Source organism: Lutjanus erythropterus, chromosome 21, assembly GCF_056507025.1.
Source record: "Lutjanus erythropterus isolate fLutEry1 chromosome 21, fLutEry1.hap2, whole genome shotgun sequence".
Lineage (NCBI taxonomy): Eukaryota > Metazoa > Chordata > Actinopteri > Lutjaniformes > Lutjanidae > Lutjanus > Lutjanus erythropterus.
The window spans coordinates 16,395,726-16,422,340 of NC_139337.1; the positions used below are offsets into that span (position 1 = coordinate 16,395,726).

Sequence of the window (26,615 nt, forward strand, 5' to 3'; positions counted from 1 at the left end):
GACCTGCTCTAACATTACAGATATTGAGCGCCATCCATTAATACGCTTAATATGCTTATAAAATGTCTGGTGTAACTGGTAACACTGGTGTTGTCACAAGTTTATTAACCGGTGGGAAAAATTCTGGCATTTGCTTACAGAAAGAGGAAGGCAAATTGATTGAGATGATGGAGAATGAGTGAAAAAATCAGATAATGACACAGGGTTGTGTTACAAAAAGATTTACATATGCAATTTCAGGCTTTAGTCAGCATAAAAGATTTAGAGATGTATATCTCCACGTCACTGGAGACAGCTGGTTCTTTGCATGTGCAGGCAGAGCTGCAATAGGTGAACACGAGCTCAATCATAAAAAGAATGAATGATTCGTCAGGAAGTCTGGCGGAGGTCGGTACTCTACATGCACGCCAACGCAACGCCCCATTCACCACTCGCCACTATCTAAATTGAAAAGAGTATTTATACCAACTTAGGGATCAGAAGTTAATGGAAGCAGTCATGCATCAATTGAGTTACATAAAAATGTCCGTCGGAAAGGGGTGAGATAACTACATCCTTTTAAAAGATTTTTAATTTTCTCAAATTGGCTTTTTGTGCCTGATAGAGGGTGTGTGTGAGTGGGTGGGGGTTGTAGGCACATTACTGTGAGAGTTTGAATCAGACATCAGAAGGGGTATTAACAGGGAAATGTGCTAAAAGAGAAGGATCAAATAAAGATCTCACTCCAGTGTAATGAAATGCTGCTATTCGGTGTGCTGGCTAATCATGTTGCAGCACAGATTGCTCAAAAAAAGGTGCAATGACAGAAGTGGGAAAGTGATTAAGATGCAATGTTAGCTCAGTGTTCTTCTCTTATAAAACATGTAATAAAACCTTTGGCACCACAGACGGACTCACCGGCTGACACGCCGTGCCCTCATCTAAACCTCTGTCACCTGGTGTCTAACGTCTCTCATATAATCCCATCTGTTAGTTTATCGGAGGAAAACTATCATTTCTGTTGCTTCACACATCTGAACCCCAGGCTAACAGTTGCCTCTAGCTGATGAAATCCTCCTCACATTTAACGAAATGAAAAACTCAAATCCCAATCAAGATTGCACCAAGAACACCCAAAAGAGATTTTGAGGCGTGTTGACAAAACACAAGCTGTGCCAAACAAGTTAACACAACACTCACTCATACTATAAAGCTCTCAATACTCTGCTAAGAAATGCTTAAGTCTGTGTAAAGCTGACCCTGCATACTGACAGCAATGTTTTCCACATGTATTTCAATGCATCTAATTCAACAGAATGAGCATTTCAGTATCACATTTTGCCAGCTGTCATAACAACTCTATTGACAACTCAACAGCTACCATCATTGCTGTAGATCATATCATAACAACACCATCGCTGCAGGCTTGCTGCAGTAATCAAGGTTTTTGGGCTGCTATCCCATGAAGAAAGCAGTTGTGTTGTTACTGCAGTCAGGCAGTGTCTTCAGCTCAGACCAGCATGCCACAGTTTCAGTCCAGTGAGTTTGCAGCTCATTTGTAAACAGCTTCTTAAAGCCAATCAATGACTCTGCTGTTTCACCTACTCATGGTTGGCTCCATCTCCATTAGTTAACACTTTACTGGTTGTCTTTGAGACTTTTTTTTTTACTAGAATTGATTATCATGATGGTCACGATGTGTTACACAATGTTCAGGCGTGCATAATGTGTTGTCTGTTGTCGGACAATAGCCACTACAATTCTAAACAGAGTTTAAAGAAATGAGGTTGCTTGACAACTAGACATGGTTACCGACTGAAATGTGCTAGTGGGCGAATATACAGAGCTCCAGCATCAAACAGTCGTCACCAAACTTGGCTAAACCAAGCTAGCCTTGACAAGAATGCAATATTAAAACTGGCAGGTAATGAACTAATATTAACATTACACTTGTCTGTGGACATCAGCTGCAGTTGCAGGGATCAGTGTGGGGGATGTTTGATAGACCTGCCAACTTGAAACTTAATAAAGCAGCCTTCTAAGCATCTGTTTTGCTCTTAGTAAGGGAAAATGTCACCACTGTGGCGACCCTAATGGAGGATCATCACTACCGAGTGCTGGGAAACAGGTCCTGGCAGCGGCATCTGATGCGTGGCGGCTCATTTCAACAAGCACAAACACAACAGATTTTTGCTGCCCTCAAAAGGAACTCATGAACTCCTGGCTACAATATGGGAAATTTTATACACAACTTGTGAACTCTGAGCTTTCAGAAAATTTCCACTTCACAAGAGCTTGTGAATACCACAAAAGACGGGGTGTTCATATAGATTCTCCCATCTGAAGGCAGCATGGGTTCACATGTGGGGAAGTCAGCGAGGGATCATGTACTTGACACTGCACTAGCTGAGATGCCTTTTTGTAAGAGGTGGTGGCATTTTCACTCACTCAAAAATAACATCCTGGACTCAAAAGTTGCCAACCACAAAGCGGAGAAGTTGAGAAAAGGTCAAATTTCCCCTGAGGAGCGGGAGTGGCAACCAATCATACTTGTTTTTATAATCTGTGGAAGCACAGGGGCTTTTTACTCCGACTGTAAAAGCACACAATTTGGGAAAAGCTGGTTGTTAGTGTTGACAGCTTTCCAGTTTAATATGATAGAACTTTATAGAGCTACAGTGCAATTCCTGGAAGGACTGTTTGGCAAGAGGGAACCTGCTACTTTGAGTCAATATGTGTTCAGAGAAAGTGGCTTGCAACTTGTGTCACACATGTAACACATGTCTACCTACTCCCTTACCTGATAAAGAGTGAACAACTTAAAAAACAGAAATCACTCAACTGCAATTCAACCTTAAAATGCCAGACTTTTAAAATACCCTTTGTTTAAGCCAGAAGGGTGAAACCACCGCTGTTTGACAAGTAGTGTGTCAAGAGATCCACCGCTAGCAGCTAAAACCTCACTCCAGAGCTAGTGCCACCAGCAAATGAATATTTAAGCCACACCAAAGCCCTCCTCTCCACACACTCAATTTAAGCATTTTCACTGAGCTTTTTCTACCACAATCTAAGTTTCCACAAAGCCTCGCCTCTTCAGAGGCAGTCCACGATAAAATCAATGACTCAGACTTCCCTCCTGATCACAGTCAATCTCTCCTATAAGCTACAAACACACAAAGAGTTCTCTTTTCAGCGGGGTTTAAACCTAATCCTCCCACCATCTCCCACATTTCTTTATTTCTCTGTCTGATGTATGACCCTCTTACCTTATTCTGTGCTGTGGCGAAACAAATGCTGGGGCCGTGGAGATTAGCTCACAAATGTGTGAGTACAAACACAATAAACTATATTCCATGTGAGCAGTGGAATGGCCCTTTTTGCATGAAGGTTTAGATGGAATTAAAAGTACAGTATTTTTCTCACTGTCTACAAGTGGAGGAGATCAAGTCAAAGATCTCTGAAGTCATAAAGTGAAGTTCATTTTGCACAAAGACAAATTATTTTCCTTCTGTTATGAATCACCAGAACAGCCAGCGCCCACGCACTCCTTTAACAAAGAGACAGAGTTAGAGAGACTGTGAAATATCAACTAAATCAGAAGGTAAAGTTGGCAGACTTCTGAAATACAGGGAAATAAAGTGTCGCCCAGAGGGCGACAAAATTCTGAGCTGAGCCCTGCAGATTCAACCTAATCTTTTCTAATTTAAGAAAAAGAAAATTATGTCCTTGTGGCACACGGCTATCTAGGGAAAGGGATGGTGATTTCAATCTCACTTGAATTCTACATCTTACCAGAAGAGCCCCACAAGGATTATGCCTGAATATTTAAGATTGCTGTACATGGTGAGTGATGGTTATGAATAAGTATTTTTTGGGGAACAGACAAAAATGTGTGCAGCACCGTACTGTATATGATAAATCTGACATTAGTTTACTCCTATTATCTCCTCCTCACAATCATGCCTGTTCTTGCAGTCAGCAGCACATAAACTAGCATCACCTCCACAAACAAACTGGAGAGCAAAATGAAAAGGATTTTTTGATCTGACGGTTCAGATGTAGCTGCTCAGTGGAGGTCCAGTGTGTATGTCTGTGTTTGTGGGCAGGGATTAGGAGTAGCATACAGATTTGAGCAGTTTCCTCCAGCTAAAATCCAGCTCGACTCAAGCCTTGGATGAGAATGTCCTCTCCAGCTCATAAGGACACAAAAATAAGAGCAACCTTGTACTTTTTGCATGTGCAAACTACTCTTTCCACCAGTGAAGTCAATTGGCACTTGTCTTGTTTACACAGACAGACTCAGCATGCATGATTCTTGCAGGATGTTGTCTCTGCAGTCTGCAGATTTTCCAGAAAACAAACTATTGTCAGCAAAGAATGCCTCTGACCTGTGCAAAATTACAAATTTACAAAAGTTGCTTTATCTTAAACTTCGCTATTCAGGATCATAACTGAATAAAAATTATATAAAAGTGCTGAATGGATGAATAATCTACTAGTTTTTGGCAAACTGAAGGATTTCCCAAAACAATTTTATCCCCTGCAGCAGATCAGATATTTCATTATACAGAATAACTAAACAATCATAGTGCATGCATGAAAGAAGATAAAGTCAGCAAGTCTCAATTTCAGTCCTAGAGATATGAAGCCAAACAACTGTCAGACAAACTGTCATCAACTGTGGTAATATATTTTTCATGCACAGCAGTTTAAACATACAGAGAGCAAACCGTTAGGGCAGTTTAAAGGGATAGTTCTGATTATTTGAAGTGGGGTTGTGTGAGGTACCTACAGTAGATAAACCAGTTTTTAAGGTAAAATTACTGATTTTGCTCATGGAATGATGTGGGGTCAGCAGCATAAGGTCTGAGACTGTCTTTTCTGATAGGAAATCACCATTATATAAGCCAAATATCGTTCTAAAACCATGAACTCCATAGACAAAATCACTTATTTTACCTCACTGAACATGGGAGCTGCAGGTCTACCACTGCCATGATCTATTAGTTTGTTTGTGTTATTGCGTAACTTTTGTGTTTTAAAAGTTTGGTTTGTATTCACTTAAGCCAGACAATAACACAAACAAACTAACAGATCGATGCAGCAGACCAGCAACTCCATTCTCTAAGAAACTCTGTTCTGTCAGATAAAATTACTATGGACTTTGGTTGGTTTGGAGAGAGCCATATTTGCCTTATATAACTCCAGTCTCATGTCAAAAAAGACTGTTTGATGCCAAAGTGAAGTGGTGAAAACATTCTAAATACAGCGTACACTTAAACTGATGCTGATTTTTTTAGGTGGACCTTTTTAATTGGCTAAAATAGTTTTTGTTGCTGACTTTGTCTACAACTGTTAATGACTGAGCTTCTGTCTTGGTACTGCTCTAAACTGGGGGTGTGCTGGGGGTACACTGACTGTAAGTACTAATAAGTACATCAAATAATCTGAACTATCCCTTTAAGCTGATTTATGGCTATTCGTGAGCAGGTCCAGGAATCACTATACATTCATCTGTGTAACATGAAGAGTCGTTTGTATGCATGTTAGGCACAGAGGCTTATTAGAGGCCACAAGGTAAAAGCCAATTGGCATCCTTTTATAGACGGTGGCGAGAAAAGCCAGTGTCAGCTCAATGAATATTCAGATAGAAGCAGAGCCTTGAGGGGACATGGAGCAGCCCCAATATCTTTTATCGGTCTTCCTCACAGCATGGCCGTAACCTATTCACAGCAATCCAAATCTTCCTCTGTATCGCTGAATCCTTCTTTCCTGTCTTCTCTTTTTCTATCGCTCATATATACAGTACATACAGCAGTGTGGCTCTGGTGTTCTTCTTGCTCTTTCTCTGCCTCCGTTTCTCCCCTGGCTGTACATTCTCCTGCGTAGGGGAATAATGAGAGCCAGCAGCGATGGGTGGCCACGTGCGTCGCATTGTATAGGAGTGCTGTGATTAATCGAGCTTGCCAAATGGAAAATGAAATGCCAGCAAGGCCATGCTGTTCAGCAGGCTGTTAGTGTTTGTTTGAGAGAGAAACGGAGATGAACACACATGATCGACTTCCTGACTTTTCCAGGTCCTTGCTCTCGGCAATCTGCCAGAAAGACTTCAGTTGTCCAATGGAAGAAGATGGTCTTAATTGACTTGCTCAACTCCATCGGTGTATAGTCAGTGGTCTGCGAAGGAAATAAAATGTTCTCTCATACCCCCCCTGCAACTCAATAATCACAGATGGATGAGCAATTTGAGCTTTGACAAGGATGAAGGAAGACGGAATGTGCGAGAAAAGCTGATGGAAACCAACACCTCGCTAACAACGGGTTCATGTTTGTGATGTTGTCATCCTGACACCTCTTTCAGCTTTCCTGACTCAAGGTTTCAGAGCCAAGAGAACGCTTGACACCTTCAGCAAAATGGCTGAGAGTGAAGTGAAACAACTGCATAGAACATCACACAGTCTATCTCACGCCTCCAGGACACCAAATGTCAAATCAACATTTAGGACGTCAGACAGTAAACATTCAAATTTAACCCGGTCTGTCCTGTAGGAACTGTTTAGCAGCCCGAAAGCTCACATGATGGATCCTCTGGGTGCAATAGCAATCCGTCACACAGACGAGGAAAAATAGGGGGAGGCAGGAAAACCAAGCAGGGGTTTTTGTGGAAAATTTAGCCTTGGCCTGCCTTGAAATATTGCCATTATGATTACGAATGAGCTGCAATATCAGGCCTCACTTCACAACCATCTCTGCAAACCCAGCAGATACAGATGCAGACCAATACAGACTTCTTTTTTTCTGCTTTGTATATAAACAGTAGTGCTGTATTAGCAAGAACATGATGACACTATTCTATTCAATACTATTACAATACAATACTATTACTATTCAATATATTGCAATATATTGTAATACTGCAAACAAAGTGATCTTGCTTTCTTAATCACATTTTAGAAAAACTGCCATATAAAGCAGTAGTTCTCAACCCTTCCTAGTCGAGACCTCTTACAATAATCAGCTGTGTTCACAACCCCAACAAAAAATTCCATACTGCATGAAGTCGGAGTGATATTTCCAAAGCTTGATGGGAGCTTGGGGCTCTGTTAGAAACGTCAGCGCCTGCTTTTCTCGGTTGATGGGGCGGCAACATTCAGGTGACCCACCTTGAGACACAGTCTCCATATCTTTTCCAGTCTCCTGCTGGCCTGAGTCTTGTGCTGAAATATTTTTTCTGAGAAGTCATCACTCCATCGTAGTCCTTCAAGGACTAGATCCTAACAAATTAAATGTTGGACAAAGAATATGTGTGTGGGGCAAAGTGGGACAAGTTACTAGTATCATATTTTGGTATAAATAAATTAACATTTCTATTCTGCCACTGTACTTTTCTTTCTTTGGTTAATGCAGTGGCACATAATACACAATGGAGGACATAGGATATTTCATTCCCCACAACCATCTGGAAACCCCCATAAATTTTCTTGCGACCCCCTTGGGGTGCCTGACCTTCAGTTTGAGAACCACCAATACAAAGAACACCACCATATGCACAAAATCTGAGCTGATAACGTTTACTTGCTATGTAATTAGAACAGTGAAGATAGATAGCAACAGTGCTACCTCACGTTCCAGGGTTTAAACACAACACGAAATGAACCATGGCCATGAATTTTTGCATGTGCCACAATATCACAATACAGTGTTTTTGATACATAATATTGTGGTACTCAAGTGTGTCGATATTTTCTTATACCCCGTATAAATATTGTTACATTATTACATTTATCTTCCTTGGCTGAACCCCGGCATAAAGAAAATATGATGGACTGAGAGGAGGCGGAGAGTCAGCTGTAAACTACAAACCACTTGTCATGGCCTTTCTATAAGCCTATCAAATGGTAATGATATGCATTAACCCTCCATACACAGTCCCAACAGTATATAGAGCGGGACAGCTGGTATACGACCCACACTGCACTTTCATCTTATGAAATGTGCCATCAACTCATTTTATTGTCATTTCCTATAAGGGAGCATTGTACGTTGTTGTGGACGTCCACAACTGTTTTATCATTCTGAAATGTTGTGAGGATTACTCAAATTCCACATTTCATAATCCCATCATGGTCTTGCCCTCCTTCATTGTTGACATCATTTTCCCAGCGGCAAAACAAAAGCTTGCCATTACCTATTAGATTACCCCGATGCCAAATGCGATTTAGGTCCCTTTGAAATTTGCTCTTAGATGATAAGCTGGGAATGCAGGGTCCAATCCACTGCCAAAAAGGCCGCAAGAAAATGGTGGGGAGCAGCATGTAAATAATGGAAACAGAACATTCATCATTCATACCCCTTTTGAGGCACTTATTAGACATGTTATCCCTGCGTATTAATACAGGTGCTCCCTAAGGAAGTCTCCAACTGATGGGAAAATGAAAACAAAAGCAAAATTCGTCAAGCATAGAAAGCAATCTGCTCTGAGATGTCCTTCGAAATCAGAGGTACAAATCAGGAGCAAACAAAACTCGTTCACCTTCCAAAAATGAAAAGACCTTTTCAATCAAGTCTTAAGAGAATAATCTTCCAAGACATTTTCAGTGGGTTGAAGCCTTAATGTGTGCAGAGATAAAACGCACAGCTCAATCTCACTGCTGCCTAATACAGCATAATGGAGAGAGTCAGGCTCTCAGCATGACAGCCAAGGATCCACCACGGTGATAGGCTAATGAAACAAAGAGCCCTAGGCGAGCTGTTATACCTACAGAGGAAGGGAGCGGGGGGAAAAACACGCTTACGACAACCCGGCTAATTTCCAATGCAATTCTGAGAGCAAAGACCATATGTATCATGTGTATAATGTAGCGAACACTGCGTGAATACACAATAGGTCGCTCCACTGTGGATACAGCACAGCAAGGACACAGGGGTTTGAATAGGAAAGCAGCCAAGATACTGTTACAGATTGGAAAAATGCATGGTGTAGACAAACACACATAGATACACATTTCAGCAAACTGTATTTACCTGCGGGTATTGATACATATGGTTTTGTGTACAGTAGAAACACGCACAAACTCCTTACTCAAATTCCCAATCCAAGCTACAAATAAACCCCCACACCCAGCATGGTTTACATTACTGCAGATTTCCAGCTACAACAGAGCAGTGCCCTGACCCCCACAGCATCTGTAGCTGAACAGCAGGCCTGGCTAACAAACTGCCACAGAGGAAGGAAGCAGGAGGCAGGCTGAGTCACTGATTGATCTGCAGGGTAATTGGCTGGGAGCGGCTCAAACAGCCAAAGGACATAAATATCAGCTATCCTGTTGGATGGTGAGTTAAGTTCCACGGGGCGATAAACTCTGACTGGTTGTCCCCTGAGTGAAGGCTCCTTGTCTGATAAGCTGGTGAACATTTTGTGCTGGGACTTCTCTGCTGAGCAGGAAGGAGCAAGGTGTGAAGTCAGAGGAGGGGTAGGAGAGGAGTTGAGAAGTGGGGCAAAAGAGAAAGAGGAAAAAGGATACCAGACAGTATCACAAGAAATTTATCCCTGTCTGGGTTGGATAATTGGAATATGTGGACTATTAGCAACTGGCTCAGTTCATCGCTAACACACAGAGTTTTTTTTTGCTAAGTTAATGATTATTGTCTGATGAATGAGTAAGAGCCACTGCTCATGTTCAGCTACCGAACCCAGTGGCACAAAGAGGCCAGCTAGGGCAAAGAGAAAAAAAACAGTGTGAGGAACCAGAATATTTTCACATCCAACTCTGTGAATTTTATTCACAGATTTTCTTTTGACCAAACTGGAGTTTATGTTGGAAAGTGGGAAGAAGAACCAAGACACTTTTGATGAGTTTTATTTTGTGTCTGTCAAGTTTGAATGAAGTGTGTTTTACCAATTAACAATAGCTGGATAACTATTATCCAGGATAACAGATATCTAAACTAATACTTCCTCTTCTGTGCACCAGTTGTTGTTTACAGTCCAATTATTACCAACTTGAGACATGAGAATGGAGTTGGAGGCTAAGCAGACCAAGTGGAAGGTTTACCTGCAAGCAGCCAAAGCTCACTTGAACATGATTGGTCAGTACCACTCAGACAATAAGCCTGTACCTTGCATAAAGATTCTGCACTGATATGTACACATCTGTTGATGAAGATTAGCAACATGGTGACTGACGCTGACTGATACACCAAAGCCAAGGCAAGAAACATGACCTTTCAGATGATTAGATGGGTTGTGAGTAAGATTTAACATTTTAGCTACATTACACATGTATCTAAACTACCTTATCTTAAGGTAAAATAAAAAAGAGAACACTTAAAATGTCAGTAATAATCTGTCATTGCACAGAAATAGTGTGAGCAAAGAATAATTTGTAAGTTGAAACAGGCAGTCTAAACTGTAAGGGATAAGATTAATAACAAAATATTTTGGGCAGTAATTAAACTGTGCCTTTTATTTTCCCTTCCAAAGTAGTTTAGCTAACCTGGGGGACTGTTTAAAAACCTGAATAATCTTCAGACTGCTTGCAACATTCACAGATCTCTACAATTAAATAGGTAAGTACGCTCTTATTATTGCAGATAAAGATGATGAGATAACTATGAAAAATAGGACAAAGGTTGCAGAGCTGAATTTCCTGGAGCACCACAGAGCGCATTTAAAACATGTATGCCTGGACATCTCCCTTCACATGGATCTGGTGCATAACACACAGAGAGCATGAGCCAGTCATGTCAGGGAGCGAGAGGCAGGGGGGGAGAAGAAAAGAGGCAGTGTTAGCTGAGAAAACCAGAGACAGTGTGAGAGTGAGGAGAGCGAGGGTGCGACCGACCTCTTCCACAGCTGCAAGAGGTGTGCCTGCAATGCTAACTCGCTCCATCCATCTCGCTCTGCTAAAACAGAGGCGGTGTGGAGGGAAGGGTGTCTTCAGCTGTGCTCAAACGCAGCAACCGTTCTGCTTCCTCACCACATACGAGCACAGGATATTCTTTTTGAAATGAGACTGGTATGGGCAGCCAGAAATCAAAAACACACCTCTAGAACAGATCAGGGATTCCACGGGAAAACCAAAAGAGAGCCTGTTCTTCAAATACACTTGTGTTTCTTTGTCTAGACCATCAGCTTTCTTACGCTGAAATGTATAACACATGAGGAGCATACCTACGCTGTGAGTAATGTACACCTACGTGTTTTCCCAGTGGAGAAAACCCATCATGATCAGAGGAACAGTAGGCAGCATCGAACAATCAGGGAGAAAACTCTTAGAGAAAGCGACTAGCACTCTAGGGAGCACTAATGGCAATAAGCATTAGAGCAAAACATTGGAAGGAAGACCTTTTTTGTGATTTATGAGGACTGACTATATGCAAGGCAAAAACACTCTTCCTGAGAACACCACAAAATGCACCACATGAGATTTCTTTCTCCATTTCTGTTCATGAATTCCATCTACCTCTTCCTCTGTGCTCCTTTGTGAATCTGAACCCGCACCAGTGTTGGGCCGTGGAAAATGAAATTTTACCCGCAGTGCCTCAGGTGCTGTACCAGTGTGGGACAGAGTTTTGACAATGTTTTCATTGGATTGAGGTTGAGAGGTATCACAAGAGAAAAGGGCAGTCCACATCTCCCAAGAGTTTCCACTGCAAGACATCTATTTAAACTACTGTTCTTGTCATGATTCTGCAACTGTACGGTCTGTTTCTCAAGATTTGGGTAAATCATATGGAAAAAAACTTCCATGTTTTTCCTTTATAAAAATAAGACCAGTGACAGCCTGGCAATTGGTGCGGTTGTCTTATCAGTGGCAGAAAAAATGTAGGTCTCAGGAGACAACTGTCACCTGTTTGATAGGAAGCACAGGGATTAGACTAAGTGCAGCAGACCTTGAGACACCCACGGTGTCTTCTGACCACCCAGCCGGACCCGACGTACCAAACACTGCCACCAGTGGTGGGATCACTGTAAGGTTGGGTGATATTATGGTATATACTATGCAACAGTAGAAATGTGTCCACCAGTAGAGATTTGGTTATGCTCTTTTCACGGCAGGAGCTATTCTTGAATGATCTCATGCGGCTTGTCAAGATCTCATGAATCCGGCTTCCTCGCAAGGTAATGTGATTTGAGCAGCAGGACTGACATGATGTGAGAGTGATAGTTGTTGGCGGTTGTGCAACTCCAAGCTGGTTTGCTGCAGAGCAAGCGGCAACCCAACCAGGCTGATATTTATTTGTACCAATTGTATTTAAAATTGTTGTTCTCATTTGGAAACTTAAAGCTTACATTTTGAAAGAAGAGTTCCAAATAAAAGAAGAAAGTAATCAAATATGATGCAGAACGGTAAGGTATAGTTATTTTAAAACCACTCATCCCAGACGAGAGCTGGGATAAGAGCTAAGCTTGCCCAGCTTGGACAGAATGAGCGAGAGAGATGCATCGTCAGCCCGCTTTGATTCTCCACAAGCCCACATCCTCCTCCACAAACCTCCCACATAACAAATCCCAATTTCATCCCTGGGAATAAATCATGATTTTGGCAGATGCAGTGGAATCTAACACAAGTTTGGCTGGAGGTACTGTAGATGGTAAGCTAGTAGCTGGACATGTTAACAACATGCAGCGGACGTTAAAGCAGATAAAGACAAAGTTTAATTCATTCCTCACGTGTTCGCTGTTGTGTTTTAGGTTTTTGAAAGACGACAAAAAAGACACCGTCCAAACTCTTGAGATATTGAGTGTCGCTCTTCTCACAGTCCCATGCTGACCACTTCAACATGTAGAGACATCTATAGCTTGACAGGCCTCTCATGCCCAGTTACAGTTAATAAGCTATGATTGGACAGTTGCTGTTCAAAGTAGGGGTTTTAGACTCAATTGGGAGTTGATATTCAAAGCTACAGTGATGATTCTTTACCATCTGTATGTACCACCTGTATCTTTGGCCATGTTTCCACCTCAGGAACTTTCTCCAGGGTTTCAGAACCTTTCAGGAACTTGTTGCATTTCCATTGCAAGGACCAGGGTCTAAATTAAGCTCCATGGACATTGTTTTACCCTAAATAGTCTTTGCTCAGGGGGAGTACTTTCTAAAAAAAACAAAAAGTTTGGGGATAGAGCTTGCAGCGCTGAACATTTCTGATTAGTGCAGCACTTTATTTTGGCCCCTATATTTGATAATCTCTTGCCACAAACCAGTTTGTTTTTTTGTTTGTTGTGTTTGACACATCAATATGGACAAAAACACAACTGATGGACAGTTGTATTGTTTAGTACAAAAATGACAAGTAAAAACAGCTGCTTTTTCACATGTCAGTCGACTAATTTGTCTCCCAGGTCTTTAGACTGCAGTGGAAATGGAGACAACAAAGGGCTGAAGGAAACTTTTATTTCCTTGAAAAATAGTTCCTGGGACTGAGAGCTTTACTTTGTATATCAAAAATTAATTGTCAAAAATCTATGTCAGCAATTCTAGCAAATATGCGTGTATATTTGTTACGTCTTCTATTGCTTTAGACTGTTAATAAAACAACATTTCAGAATAAGAACCCCAGATCCAACTCTCAGCATCTTCTTGTTAGCTACTTCTGTCTCATCATATTTCTTTCTTTGATTGCGGTTCAGTTCTGTCCTAAAATACAGTAAATGATAGCCATCATGAATTATAACATGCCTCCTGCCAATGCTGTGAATGTCAGCGTCTTTGGAAACAACATTCTGAGAATTTAGTGAATGCAGTTGAACAAAATGTGGCTCAAACATTTAAATGTCGGGTGTTGCCACTGGCAAATGACTCTGGAGGCAGATGTGAAACTGGGAAGTCGCTGAACTTTCTGTCCAGCCACAGTCGGTGGTGCTGCCGAAGTCACTTCCCTCCAAGAGCGAAGAGTCGATCTCTACGGTTCAATTTTCAATTTTCCAGTTTTAGCCCATCTAGGTTCAATCTCATGGCCCTGCCTCCTTTATGATAGGGCCATATATCCTATTCCAGCCATAATCTTAAATGCCATTTGAGTCATTTAATTTGAAAAAAAGATTCTCAGTCCAGTTGGGCTATAAAGCACGTAGATCAATCAGTGTCATCTTGATTATAGATTAATTTGTCATGGCCTGAATTCTTAATAGAAGAAAACATACAGACCTACTGAAGGTGCAATACGTAACATATGAGGCTGAATTACATGCCAACCAAGTTCCATTTCGCTATTTCATCAAATAGTGATTGGCACAAATTTGCACAATTTTCTAATTTAAACTAGAAGTGTTAGAGCTAAGGTCCAAGAAATTTTATCAAGGACTTTCCCCAGTCTACACCTGACAACCACTGATATGGTAAATACATATAAAAACATTCTTCACTCAAAATGCACAAATCAAATTCAATTCATGTCAATTTTCTTAAAGCAATAGAGAAAAGTCCCCATATTTCATCTTTAAACTGTATTCACAGACCAACAGAAGAGATTTAAATCCCATCAAAGAACCCTAATGTGCCACATGAGTATACTGTATACATATTTTTCACGTCCTCACAGTATTTTCAATAAATCAACAGCATATCAAAAGACCTTGGATGAAGGAAAATACACAAATACCGCCTAAGTCCCCATATAGCAGCATCTGCCTCAGCACCAGGTCTGAGCTCCGCAAACAGCCTGTGATCAGAGTGCAGAGAGCAAGAGGGGGAGAACTTGCAGCTTTTATTTGCTCTGGCTTTGGCTTAAGGTGCTGAAACACCACTTAATCTACCAGTCCACAGGGTTCTGAGGTCACGGCGCCCTAGGACGACCTGAAAAGCAGAATGCTGCTCAAATCTCCCACCGGCTTTGCACGTACACACATACACACAGAAATGCTTCCTCGACTCATTTTCCTCCCTGCCCGTGCTGTATTCAACTGCAATTTTATATTATATGTCTAGACTGTAAGGCTGTCGGTCAAAAATGTAACACATCGGCTTTGGAGCTGACCTCCAGACATGATGTGGGCCAACTTCACGTGTGCAGTGTTTCCATTTGTATCAACACACTATTGGAATCAGCTCATAGACAATGGCTCAGTATCACACTTTCACAATTTGCCACTATTTCAAAACTAAATTATTGCTCCGGCACAAATACATGTGGGCAGAATAATGAGAAAGGCAGAAAGGATGAAGCAACAAAAATAAAGTCATCCCAGGGATTATTCTGAAAAGTGAAAAACAGTCTTGACTTACTGAGCCTGAGGCTTCCAGCCCTTCCAGTGGGTGGTTTACTACGTAACCCTCTGTCCCAGGCTTCCCTCACTTAATTGACTTAACTGCTTTTCACATGTGGACTTGATTGTGGAGCAGCAGAACGTGGTGATGTCTGTGATACAATTACTCTGCATGCTGCTGCAAAATGGCATTAGGATAACAGGTAATGTTAAGTGCATCTTGGCAGTTCTGAGAAACTCATTAATGGTGCATCAGTCCGACATATCATCATAATTGTCCCAACCCTACTTTATATACTGTAGGACAGTTTAATCTACAGGAATGCATCATATTTTATTAGATCATCACTACCTATAGCTTAAAGACTGGCATAAAATAGACTGGCAGGGTCTGAAGACTTGTCAATAAAAAACAGCATGTCCCAGTGTCAAGTGTGGCTGGACGGATTTTCTTCTCAAGAATCTGGTTACACTGTACAGATTTTATTTACACAGTTCACAGTTTCATTTGATTTAGGCACCAAAACTACTTGCTTATATTTTAGGAAAATACTAGTTTGGTTTGCATTAGGAAGACTTGATGGTTTGGGTTTAAATAAGTATGTTGTCTTGCATCATGTTACATGTGTGAAGTTACACTGAAGTTACTGAATCCCTGATGCATGTTATGCAGACACTAAAGGTTACCTTGTGCTTCTGTATGAGTCCCAGAGGGGCATGAAAAATGTCAGTATTTGACGACCTGGGAATGAGAGCGGGCTGAAGTATAGTAGACTGTACACCATAGATGGCATCTATATTAATGGCTGCATGAGCTGTGACTATGATTCATCTGAGAGCCCACATGTGTAATTTCTTACTACAGTGTGAGGTGCTCTCAAGTAACTAAAGTGAGTCACACACGCAGCCTGCCAGATGGACTCCACAGCCTACTGATCCTTACACAGGTGCTACACAGCCTCATCACTGAAAGCGTGTCTTTGTTGTTGAATAATCCCATAGGAAACAGTTGCATGATGATATATAAATATATATTTTGTCAAACTCCCCCTACAGCTTTCACACCTCTGCAAAAACAAGTGACACTGTATTCTGCAGAGGCGAAAGGGACTGCTGTAAAAGTTCTGTGACGCAAGAAAAGACCCAGTATGAGGCATCTGGGTGTAATTTGTTTGACAAATAAATTGCGCATCACATCACTGTGGCAGCCAAGTTCATTTAGTCGCTGTTCTGAGTCAATCTCTAGTGTACAGCAGCATCACTTCCTTCCTCTGAAGCCACATATAAATTGAATGCATAGCATCTGCAGTCTTTAAGTGCTCCACTGAAGTACCTCAACATATAATATGATACCGGATATTGTGAGATTCCAGTCACCGCTCCTTCTTTCACTGGCTGCTGTACTAACCGCATTAGTCATCAAGAGCATGAGGCTCTGAAAGGACACTGGCAGAATGTGAAGGAGAGGCATAAGAGTTTTTATCTCTCTGCTCCTAAAATGACTGAGCAAAGAGAGTAAGAGGAGCTGATTCATGTCACCTTTGTTGCCTCTTTTTTTCCTCTCCCATTCATCAGACGAGAGCTGTGTGAATTAGCATGGTTAGCAGAGCAGCTGCAGATGTGAGACGCTATTCACATTGCCAGATTTCAGAGTATCAAGTCGAGTGAATTCAGGACTTTTATCTTCTTTAATTATGTAAATCATATGCCACAGATATTTCCTATCAAGTCGAGAGGCAGAGCTTTTTTTTTTCCTCTCAGCAAATTTTCAATGAGACTCCCAAGAGAAGCAGGCAGAGGAAACAATACTTCAACTGCACATTACAGAAAATGTGGTTTGGATTCTCTATCTCCGACAATCAGGGGTGGAAATAACAAATTACGCTTTCTGTGTATTTGTATTTTCTAAACATTTTTTGGAAGCTCCAGTATTGATGCACTGATATACTGTACTTCAGTTTTTATTCATATCCATTACAGATGAGAATTATGCAGACTATCCCTCACTTCATCAGGAAACCTGGACAAGCATGTAATGTAATGTCAACATAAAAATACAGCTATATGCTAAATAAATACTTTGACATTTTGAAAAAATAAGCCTGTTTGCTTTCTTCCTTCTTGGCTACAACAAAAAGATCAATATCACTCTTTGTAAGGTGAACATAAGCTGCAGCTGGTTAGCACAGCCGATTAGCCATATAAAAAACAAAGTCTGGGTTATGTACTGACTAAACAAACAAGATATGGTGCTTTAGTGCCCTTTAAGGTGTGTTCAGACACAAAGTGAGGCAAATTTTAGAGGTGACAAAATTGCATATATAGTAAAAAAATAAATAAATAAAAAAAACAATGTGCAAAATTAGCCCTGAGGCATGAACTGACGCAAAACCATCTCCATGTTAGTTGGAAATGTTTAAACATGAATGATCCAAGGGCTTCACAGTATGACATAACACAATACATGCAATCTGTGCGTAGACTACATTTAATGCTAATGCTGTAGTTGGTAAACGGGCTTTTTAGGAGGAATCAATAAGGATTGCACAAAATGTTCAATGGCCAAAGGTGTAGGAAAGAGACAAATTTAGAAATTTCCTTTTTGAGAAAGTGGCAACCAATTTTGGACTTTGGTTGTCATCACTGGCAACTACTGTTTAAAACATAAAAAAATATGGACTGCAAACATAAAATGTGCACCCCAAAATAAAGGATATTGAGGACTCTATTTGTTGCATTAGTAATATTTAAATACCGGACCCACAACAACACTGCACTTGTGGATGCGTGTACTCACATGCGTGTAAGCATCTGTTTTAAAGACAGTGACAAATCAAATTACTGTACGTTGTTTGACAGCGGGGTGAAAAGTTAAACTGAAATCATCATCAGAAACAAATGTGCAAACTAATGGTTTGTCAACTGACAAAGAACCATATGAACGTGAATGAAAAAGGAAAAGCAAATTGGTGAAGTTTTTCTTTTAAACATTCTTTTACAACACATTTTCATTATGACAACATATAACTGCAAAGTAATTATTCAAAATATGAGCTGAAAAAAAAAAAAGGCAACCATATTTTCAGTTTCGGCAACCAAAAGCTGATGCCAGCCTGGCAATCACTTTTAAGAGTTAGTGTTGAGCCCAGATGAATTTTTTCCTCTAAGACTTGGAAAAAGAGAGAATAATCATACTTCCCAATTCAACTATTCCTTTAATGGTAGCACAGTTACCATAAACTAAATAAAACATCCAAAGCAATATCACAAGTTCATTTCTAAATAGTAAAACTTGAAATTGAAGTTGACAGAGCAACTGATTTGTACAAAACAGCTGCAGGATAAGAGGTTCGCGCTTCAGCAGACAGCAATCTCTATAACACAGCAACATATCCACGTCTGACACTCTCTTCAAATTTGTGTCGATTCATGTTTAACTTTTCTTGCACTTTGCTCTTTTTTTTCTTTCTAACTCCTTTCTGAATTGCATTGAAAAGATCACATTTGACAGTGTAACACTCTCAGCTGCAGCAGTTTTACCTTTAGTGTAGTTTTACATTTACTTCGTCTTACAAATCTCAGAAAAGCAGCAGCACTTCTGCTTAACAACCCATGGTATGAAGTCCTTCACTTTATCCTCAGTAGATTTCATCGCTATTGACTGCACGTCTTCACCGTAATTTCCCATGAAGAGCTTCACCATCCTGATTTCTCGATAACAACAGGCGCACAAAAGCTTTTAGAGATAAATCTATAGTCCCTCTTCACCCCGATAGCTTTCTTTTCAATAGCCCCGCAGCTTGTAGCATGTTTTTTGGTTGAAAGGTCGATGTACTGAATAAGTGTTCCTCATATAAACAATGACACACTCACATCTCCAGTGGTAAAATATCCCTGAAGGTGCAGTTGAAGAGGAGACAAATTGGCATACCGTTCGCGTTTCCTGGCACTGAGCCTTTCAAGCCTCAAATACACTAAAAAAAGTTGACAGTGTTATTAAACCCAGTCAAGTGTAGGTGAAGGAATATTAAATCATGGTTATACCCTGATTCCTTGTCATCAATCCTCACGCTGCCTCCGTAATGGGATCTCAACCAAAGATGGGGCAAATTAGGAAAGCCAAGGTTTTACAGCACAACCGTAATGCCGTGATTGTGTTTGACAATGGTGATTAGTTTGCTGTACACTCCCTCTGCCTCTTCCAGCCCTGAAAACTGAGGAGTGGTGCTGCTGAACTGAATGAAAATCTGACACTGCTCCACATCACTCCAGATCTTGAGAGAAAAGAAATAACAGCCTAGCCCAACCAGTCACAAGAGTGTCCTGGCCAATGACAGTATATTGCCAATGGAAATACCGAGTGTGTGCAGACAGACGATCAATAAAACTGCAAGAGGCTCCCACAAGGGTGCGTTCCCTGGATGATGTTTGTTATTCGTTTCGACTATTTCTGTTAGAGTTATAAAGCATGGATGTACTGGTCGCACTTTATTTTACAGTACACTAATTAGACCTAACAAGCTGTACTTTGTATCAAATTACACAAAAACAAGGAACAACATGTTCTTTATTTCACAGTATTTGACCCTTTATTAGACCCTTATGAGCCTGTCTTTGAAAGTAATTAGGAACACCTTTAAACAGAGCTGTACCATAAACTAAAGTGCATTATTTCACACTTTTCAACCCTTTATTAGACTTTGTTTAGGGGTAATTAGGGACACATTAAAAAAGAGCTATACTGTAAACTAAAGTGTATTGTTTCCCACTATTAGACCCATATTAAACTTTCATAGAGGGGAATTTGGGACACATTTCTGGCTCACATTGTTATTAAAATGGGATGTAGGGGACGTATGTGATTTCACTTTAGTTTACAGAACAGTTCTGTTGTAATATGTCCCAGATTACCCTCTAAGAAAGTCTAATAGTGGGAAATAATACAGTTTAGTTTATAGTACAGTCCTGTTGTAACGTGTCTCTAATAACCCTTTAATAAAGAGTCAAATACCATCTAATGAAGAACATATTACTACTAGTTTCTGTCTAATTTGATACAATACAGCTTGTTATGTCTTATTAGTGTAGTGTAAAATAAAGTGGCACCGATATGATTACAGAGAAAGAAATAGAATTAGCCAAAAACAAGTATACAAACAAAATGTACCTGCAGTGAAGTTGTAACTTGCTGAAAATCCCACCGCTTCCAGTTCACCATCCGTAACAAATTTTATCCACAGATATCGGCCGCTACTCCTGATATCGGGCGGGCTGTGCTGACCGCAGTAGCGTCCGAGCAATGGGGAGAAGCCAAACGGTCCATCCCGAACCTCGATGTTGTCAAATTTACATTCCCATGAGGACTCGATTGAATAATTCTCCTCAAAGTGTAGATCAATACACTGCCTTGGGGGTGCTGGAAGACAATGAAAATAATTACCACCTAGCGCAAAGCGGGGAGTAAAATATTAGCCATGCTTTCATTGACGAACCAGTTTCATTATCAGCACGGCCACATGTTCAATACACACTTCCAATCTCGGCTGTTTGTCAGTTCATCTCTAAAACAGCAGAGCTGTAATAGTCTTTAGCTTCTATATTCACTTTGGTGATTTTTAACCTTATTATCTGCACTGATCAATCAACTATCACCTCCTAATGTGAGAAATACCAGCTTGAAATAGCCACTTACTGTCTAATAACCCATCTCATGATTCTCTAAGAAGTTACAGTGATTTCCCTCTGAGCATAACCCCAGGAATGCATTAACTTTAGAGAATAAATTGCTGGATCACCTTCGCTGCTGCTGTGTTTAAAGGGAAGATTTACCTTCGAGGATGTAAACACACTCTGTGTCTGGGGGGTATTTGTTTGGGTAATTGGGAGAAGTGAAGAGCCCTCCTTCTGGTTCTTTCACCCACGTTCCACATTGACCTGCAGGCTTCACTCCAGAATTGTTTTTCACTAAAATATGCACAAAAAGAAAAGAAAATGTGAGATTAAAGCTTTGAAAGGGAGGATATATATGGAGGTAAGACATGCGTACAGCTGTGATGATGAAGATTACCTGCTGTATCCTTCCTTGTTGCCCCAGACAACCCAAGTATGAGAAGACTTGCAACAACTGGAAGAACAGAGAGACAAATGCGTGTTTGATAGAAGAGTGTGACGTGCATGCACATATTGTTTTTCTCTTATTTTCTCTGTTTTGCAGCACAGCTTGATTCCGGCTGGGGGAGGGTTGAGTCAGCAAGAAGCAACAATTTCAGGTCTTGGTTTTCATGGACTGTGCACCTTATGCTAATGCTAAACCTGTGATGACTGTACCCTAAAAGAAGCCCAATACAGCACACATTACCCAAAATAATCACAATAACAAGTCATTCTTGGTATATTATCAATTATGATTATTTATATTTTATGTAGTGTAAAAAATCCAAGGCTTTTTAATTCAAATGGTTCAGAACATAACCTTTTGGCCTGTAGTGTGCACACCTATTTACAGCCTCAACCAAACTCTGTTTTAAAAAAAAAAACATTTTTGAAGATAACTAAAAAAAAATGACCACAGAAATTTCTAAAAACAAAATAAAATGTAATACCAAAACATCTCTATCATGATTTGCAACAGTAAGGCAGCAACAAATGATTATTTGCATTATCAGTTAATGTGTTGATCATTTTCTCGATTAATCACTTAGTTGCCTGATCAACAAAATGCCAGAAAATGTTGAAAAATGTTTATGATTGTTTTCCAAAGCCAGTGTTAATGTCCTAAAATATCTTGTTTTATCCAGAACCCAAAGATAATCGGTTTACAGTCAAAGATGACTACAGAAACCATAAAATATTCACATTTGCAAAGCTGAAATCAGATTTGGACATTTTTTCTAAAAAAAAAAACAGACTCAAAAATGATTAGTTGACCATCAAAATAGTTGTTGATTAATTTAGTAGTTGACAACTTATCAATTAATCGATTAATCACTGCAGCTCTACTCAAAACAGCTCAAAACATAACCTTTTGGCCTGTACTGTTCAACCACACTCTGTTTTAAAAAAAATGACTAAAAATGATACAGATGTACAACCAAAACATCTGTATCATGAGTTTCCATAAATCAGTTTTCTTAATAACATTATTCACTCAGCAAAAACATGTTTAAAAGAAAAAGAGGGGAAAAAAACAAGCAAAAAGAACTTAGTGTGACCTTCAGCAGAGAGTTTACAGGTTGTAGGATGCAATATGTCTGTATGTCGCTTCGTTATATTCCTTTCATCTCAAGAAAGCACTATTCTGTTTCTATTTTTAGTCGTATCTGTTGCTCTGGTATTTTTACGCTGATTAAAGGATTACTACGAATACTTCTTTTTCACGAGGGTAATCAAGCAGCTGATGTTGATGTCTTACCGTGATGGAAGCTGTGCCCATGTACCATGTCTGTTCCTTTCACAAACGGCTTCAGACTCAACTAATTCCATTTAGATTTAGGAATACTTGAAGAGAAAAAAAAACAGATTGAGATGAGAGTTTTCACGCCGGGAAACCGCTCATACCATAGGCTACAACCTTTCGGTGGGGGAGGAAAAAAAAAAGGAAATTTACTTCCAGTGGGGGAAAAAAATCCTTGCAGATGTGTCACATCAACTAATCACCAGTTTCATATAGAACCAAAAACAGTTCTAAACACTCGCCCGATTTCCATCCAAGCGTTTCTAATACCCTTTGGTGCTTTTGATGCACTGAAAGGATTAATAGTCCCGTCATCAGCCCTTCTCTAATCGCTCCACCTTTGCAATCTTCTTTTGGAAAATATCATGGACAGCCTTGTTTTTGTCCTCTTTGGTCCCTGTATCAGGAGAGGGGATCCTTCAGGAGCATGAAAGACCACGCAACACTCATCTCTGCAGCGTTTTCTTTACTCTCTTTTTAGTGCGTAAAATCCCTTGGATAACCACAATTAACTGGATTTTCGTTTGGGCTTCATTTGTCGCTTCTGTGTCTTTCAGAAAAAAAAAAGCTGTCAGTGTAGTTGAGAGTGCATCCCTCTGTCTTGGCTCCTTCTATCAACTGGAGAGTCCCCGCAGCCAGCAGGAGTTAATGTACGATCTCCCTCCTCCTCCCGTTCATTCAACACTACAGCCGTCCAATGCGCCACAATCCTCACGTAGTTTTGACGCACGCATCGAAAACTTCTCCAGGACACGACTTCATCCAAACACACGCATGAACACACACAAGGAAAAAAAAGTAGAAAGGGAAGTGCCAATGTGTGTTTACGTGCGCGCCGGTGTGCGCGTGTGTGTTTGAACAATAACCGCGCCGCAGAATTCATTTCAGCTCGCCGCGATGTGCCGCGCACCGAAAATGGAAAGGTAAGCAGAAAAGGCAATGAGATAGGAAATGGAATAAACAAGCAATAACGCACACGTGTCAGAGAGTGAGCTCGATCAACATGAACTAACATAGAAAAGCTGCAGAGTGAAATAGACATCCAGCACTCTGTAGAAACTAGAAGAACCAAATCATGTTTTTATCCTGCTTTGACTCCTCAACACAGTAACAGCTGTGTTTCCGGTTAAAAACAACCTAATACTCCCTTTTACCATCTCTATAGTGTCACTTTTTGTATTTGTAGGGGGAGACCAGGGAGTTTTGTGACACCGGGTTAGTTGTAACAATGTCAGTTTGATCAACTGTAAAAGTGCTGTACTGATGTCATCAACAGGAGACACTCCCATTTCCGTTTTGAGCTCAGAAGAGAGATGGCACATCCCAGTGAGCAACATTTATTTATTGTACCAACCCATTCTCATCCCAACTCGTTGCACATCACCGATTTGTCACCCCCTTACGTCTAACACTAAAGCACAAGGTATGCATGTCAGATGACGTCACTCAGACGAAACTCACGTGACCCACATAACGATATGTGCCTTCAAACTTTTAACAAGATTTTGGTTTTACATGGGGCACGAAACCTGGTCTCCTGGGTGATAATCTTGTGTTTGTTTGAGCCATCCAGCCACCCCACATCCTCCATGTGCAGACTTTCTCCCTCTTTATACTACGTCAACAGCCCGGGGCATCTTAAACAGCCAGCTGTATTTGACATTAACTCACATAACCTGTGATGTGTTGTACGTGTCCAATTAACCTAAACTAATGTTAGCAAGATACAAGTTAGGTTGTAGTTAGCTCTGTTTGCTAGCTAGCTAATCTACATCAATTGTTAGCTAGCCAGTTACATCTGATGGTTAATGTTAGCAAAATACTACATAACTGGATAGCTAATTTTGATTGCTAGTGTATCACTTAGTATGCTGCTAACAAGTTAAAATGTAATATCTTTGAACCATTTTCAAATTTCTTGTCAACTAGCACATAGCATATCTAAGTACAGGAAAGGAGAAACTTGACAGACGTTTTGCCGGGCATTAAATTTGTTTAATTGTTACTGTTGTAGACAAATATGGGAAAAAATAAAAGTCTGGGAGACCTAGCGTAAACAGCTGCTTTAATGATGCTCAGACAAAACATGTTCTGGTCTCTCCTACTATAAAATACACCAAAAGCTTTAATGTATTGTACAACTGCCACCCAAGGTTACCATAGAAGACATCTTTCCATGTTTTCAATTCCTACAACAAAAAGGAAAGGTACAGAGAAGTGTACAGCGCAGTCTGAAGGTTTTTTTTTTTCCCTTTCCTTTCTTCATTTTTTCTCAGAAAAGTAACAAAGACCCTTTACTTTCCTGAGGTGTGAGTGTCTGGATGTATGTATAGTGTGTAGTCGCTCTCACACCTGATGACAAAGCTGATCAGAGGGTGCCCAGGGACAAGTCAGGGGCTCAGGCTCCCAAAATAGTCTTGGCACCCAGCAGACAATATCCATCTTCAGATACTCTTGCTGCAGAGGCAATCTTGGACTCGGTCCCTCTGTGTGTATGTTAATGTCACTGGTTAGCATTTGGATCAGCTTAAAATACACTGTTAATGAACCGCCCTGATAGTGGATGCTGTTATGCCCATGACAGACTTAAGTACAATGACTTTGTCTCCTCTGTCTCTCTCTCCCTCTGTGTATTTTTTTTTCTAGCGCATAAAACCCTCTTGAGATTTCTGAGATAAAGACTTACTATCGTCTCTAACGTCCTCCTCTTAATTACATCCTGTCCCAGAGATTGGCCTGTTACTCACTGCTCTAAAAGTGTTTGGTTTTATAGCAGGTAATGCAAACTTTGCGGGCGCCACGCTGACTTTGAGAATACGTGTGGGAGTGGGAAATCTCAGAACTCTTTTCAACTAATAGGCTCCTGCTAATCTGTTATACAGAGTGATTTAATGGACTTGGGATTTGGACCCCCCAACATAAGACCTGGAGCTTAGCCAGTCACTTTCTTTGCTACTGTACAATCAACTCCCATGAAGCTTGAAGCCCACTGTGTATAGCGTGGCTCGCTCCGCTTTCCCCTAAATTTCACAAACACAACAAAGACGTGGCTGAAAAGAACTTAAAATGTCAATTTCGCTGCAAAGGCAAAGCCTATTATAGATCTTAAAGTCTGAGGGGATGTCAATAATATCTGCGCCAAAATACAACGCGGTGCCCAAAGCTTGTTATTGATTAACAGTGGTGCTGCTGTGGTGTCTGACAACTTTATAAGCACAACACCACACGTTTCTGATGGGTAAACTCGGAGATAAAGCGGCACAGCTATATGGGAATTATTCAAATGAGGCTTATCTGGCGCACTGTATGCAACAGTAGCCCTGGTGAATTTAACAGCAGCCTCCAGTTTAGCTCTCCAGCATGTATAAACTGTCTGTTTGACTGAATGGCACTGAGGCAGTGGGAGCATCGCACAGAAATAATTCATTCAACAGCAGTCTCAAAGTCTGCCATTTTTAATTAAGGAAGTCTATCATTTGGCCGGAGATAACTGTTGTGCTGTGTCGGCCTAACCTAAATTTGTAATTGTAATCAGTTTGGGGAAATGGAACATCCAAACGGCCGGGAACCACGCATTTTACATACAGCACATACAAACAGGTAAACAGAAAAATACCATACACGTGTACTTATCTGTTTGCTCTTTTATCTTCAGTTAAAGGGGACACTTTGGATTATTTGAAGTGGGGCTGTATGAGGTTCTTACGTATAGTCAGTGTATTACCTACAGCAGATGCAGGCTTTGGAGAAGCAGAGAGGAGTATCAGATGGAAGCTAAGTGCTGTGGACAGGATCAGCAACAAAACGGTCTACCTAAAACAATCAATATCAGTTTAAGTCGATGCTATATTTAAAATATTTTCAGTTTTAAATTGCTGTCACGTAGGAAACTGTCATTATATGAGTCAAATATCACTTTCTCCAAAACCGACCAAACTACACAGGAGTTGCTGGTCTGCTGCTGCCTCAGTCTGT

The 26,615-nt window shown here is 40.6% G+C and overlaps 1 protein-coding gene across 4 annotated transcripts in view; it reads right to left on the reverse strand.

Annotated features, from left to right (window-relative positions):
• neto1l (neuropilin (NRP) and tolloid (TLL)-like 1, like) overlaps positions 1-23,444 on the reverse strand; it is a 90,708-nt gene extending 67,264 nt beyond the window's left edge. For 2 of the 4 annotated variants that reach the window (XM_084747505.1, XM_084747502.1), the window contains exons 1-4: positions 22,599-23,444; positions 21,255-21,311; positions 21,017-21,151; positions 20,355-20,603 (exon numbers count right to left, since the gene is read on the reverse strand). In XM_084747505.1, coding sequence (XP_084603631.1) covers positions 20,355-20,603; positions 21,017-21,151; positions 21,255-21,311; positions 22,599-22,626 — 469 coding nt within the window. In that variant the 5' untranslated portion in view covers positions 22,627-23,444. The remainder of the gene's footprint in view (positions 1-20,354; positions 20,604-21,016; positions 21,152-21,254; positions 21,312-22,598) is intronic. The other 2 variants (XM_084747504.1, XM_084747503.1) reach the window with 1 other exon arrangement.
• Between the last annotated feature and the right edge of the window lie 3,171 nt (positions 23,445-26,615).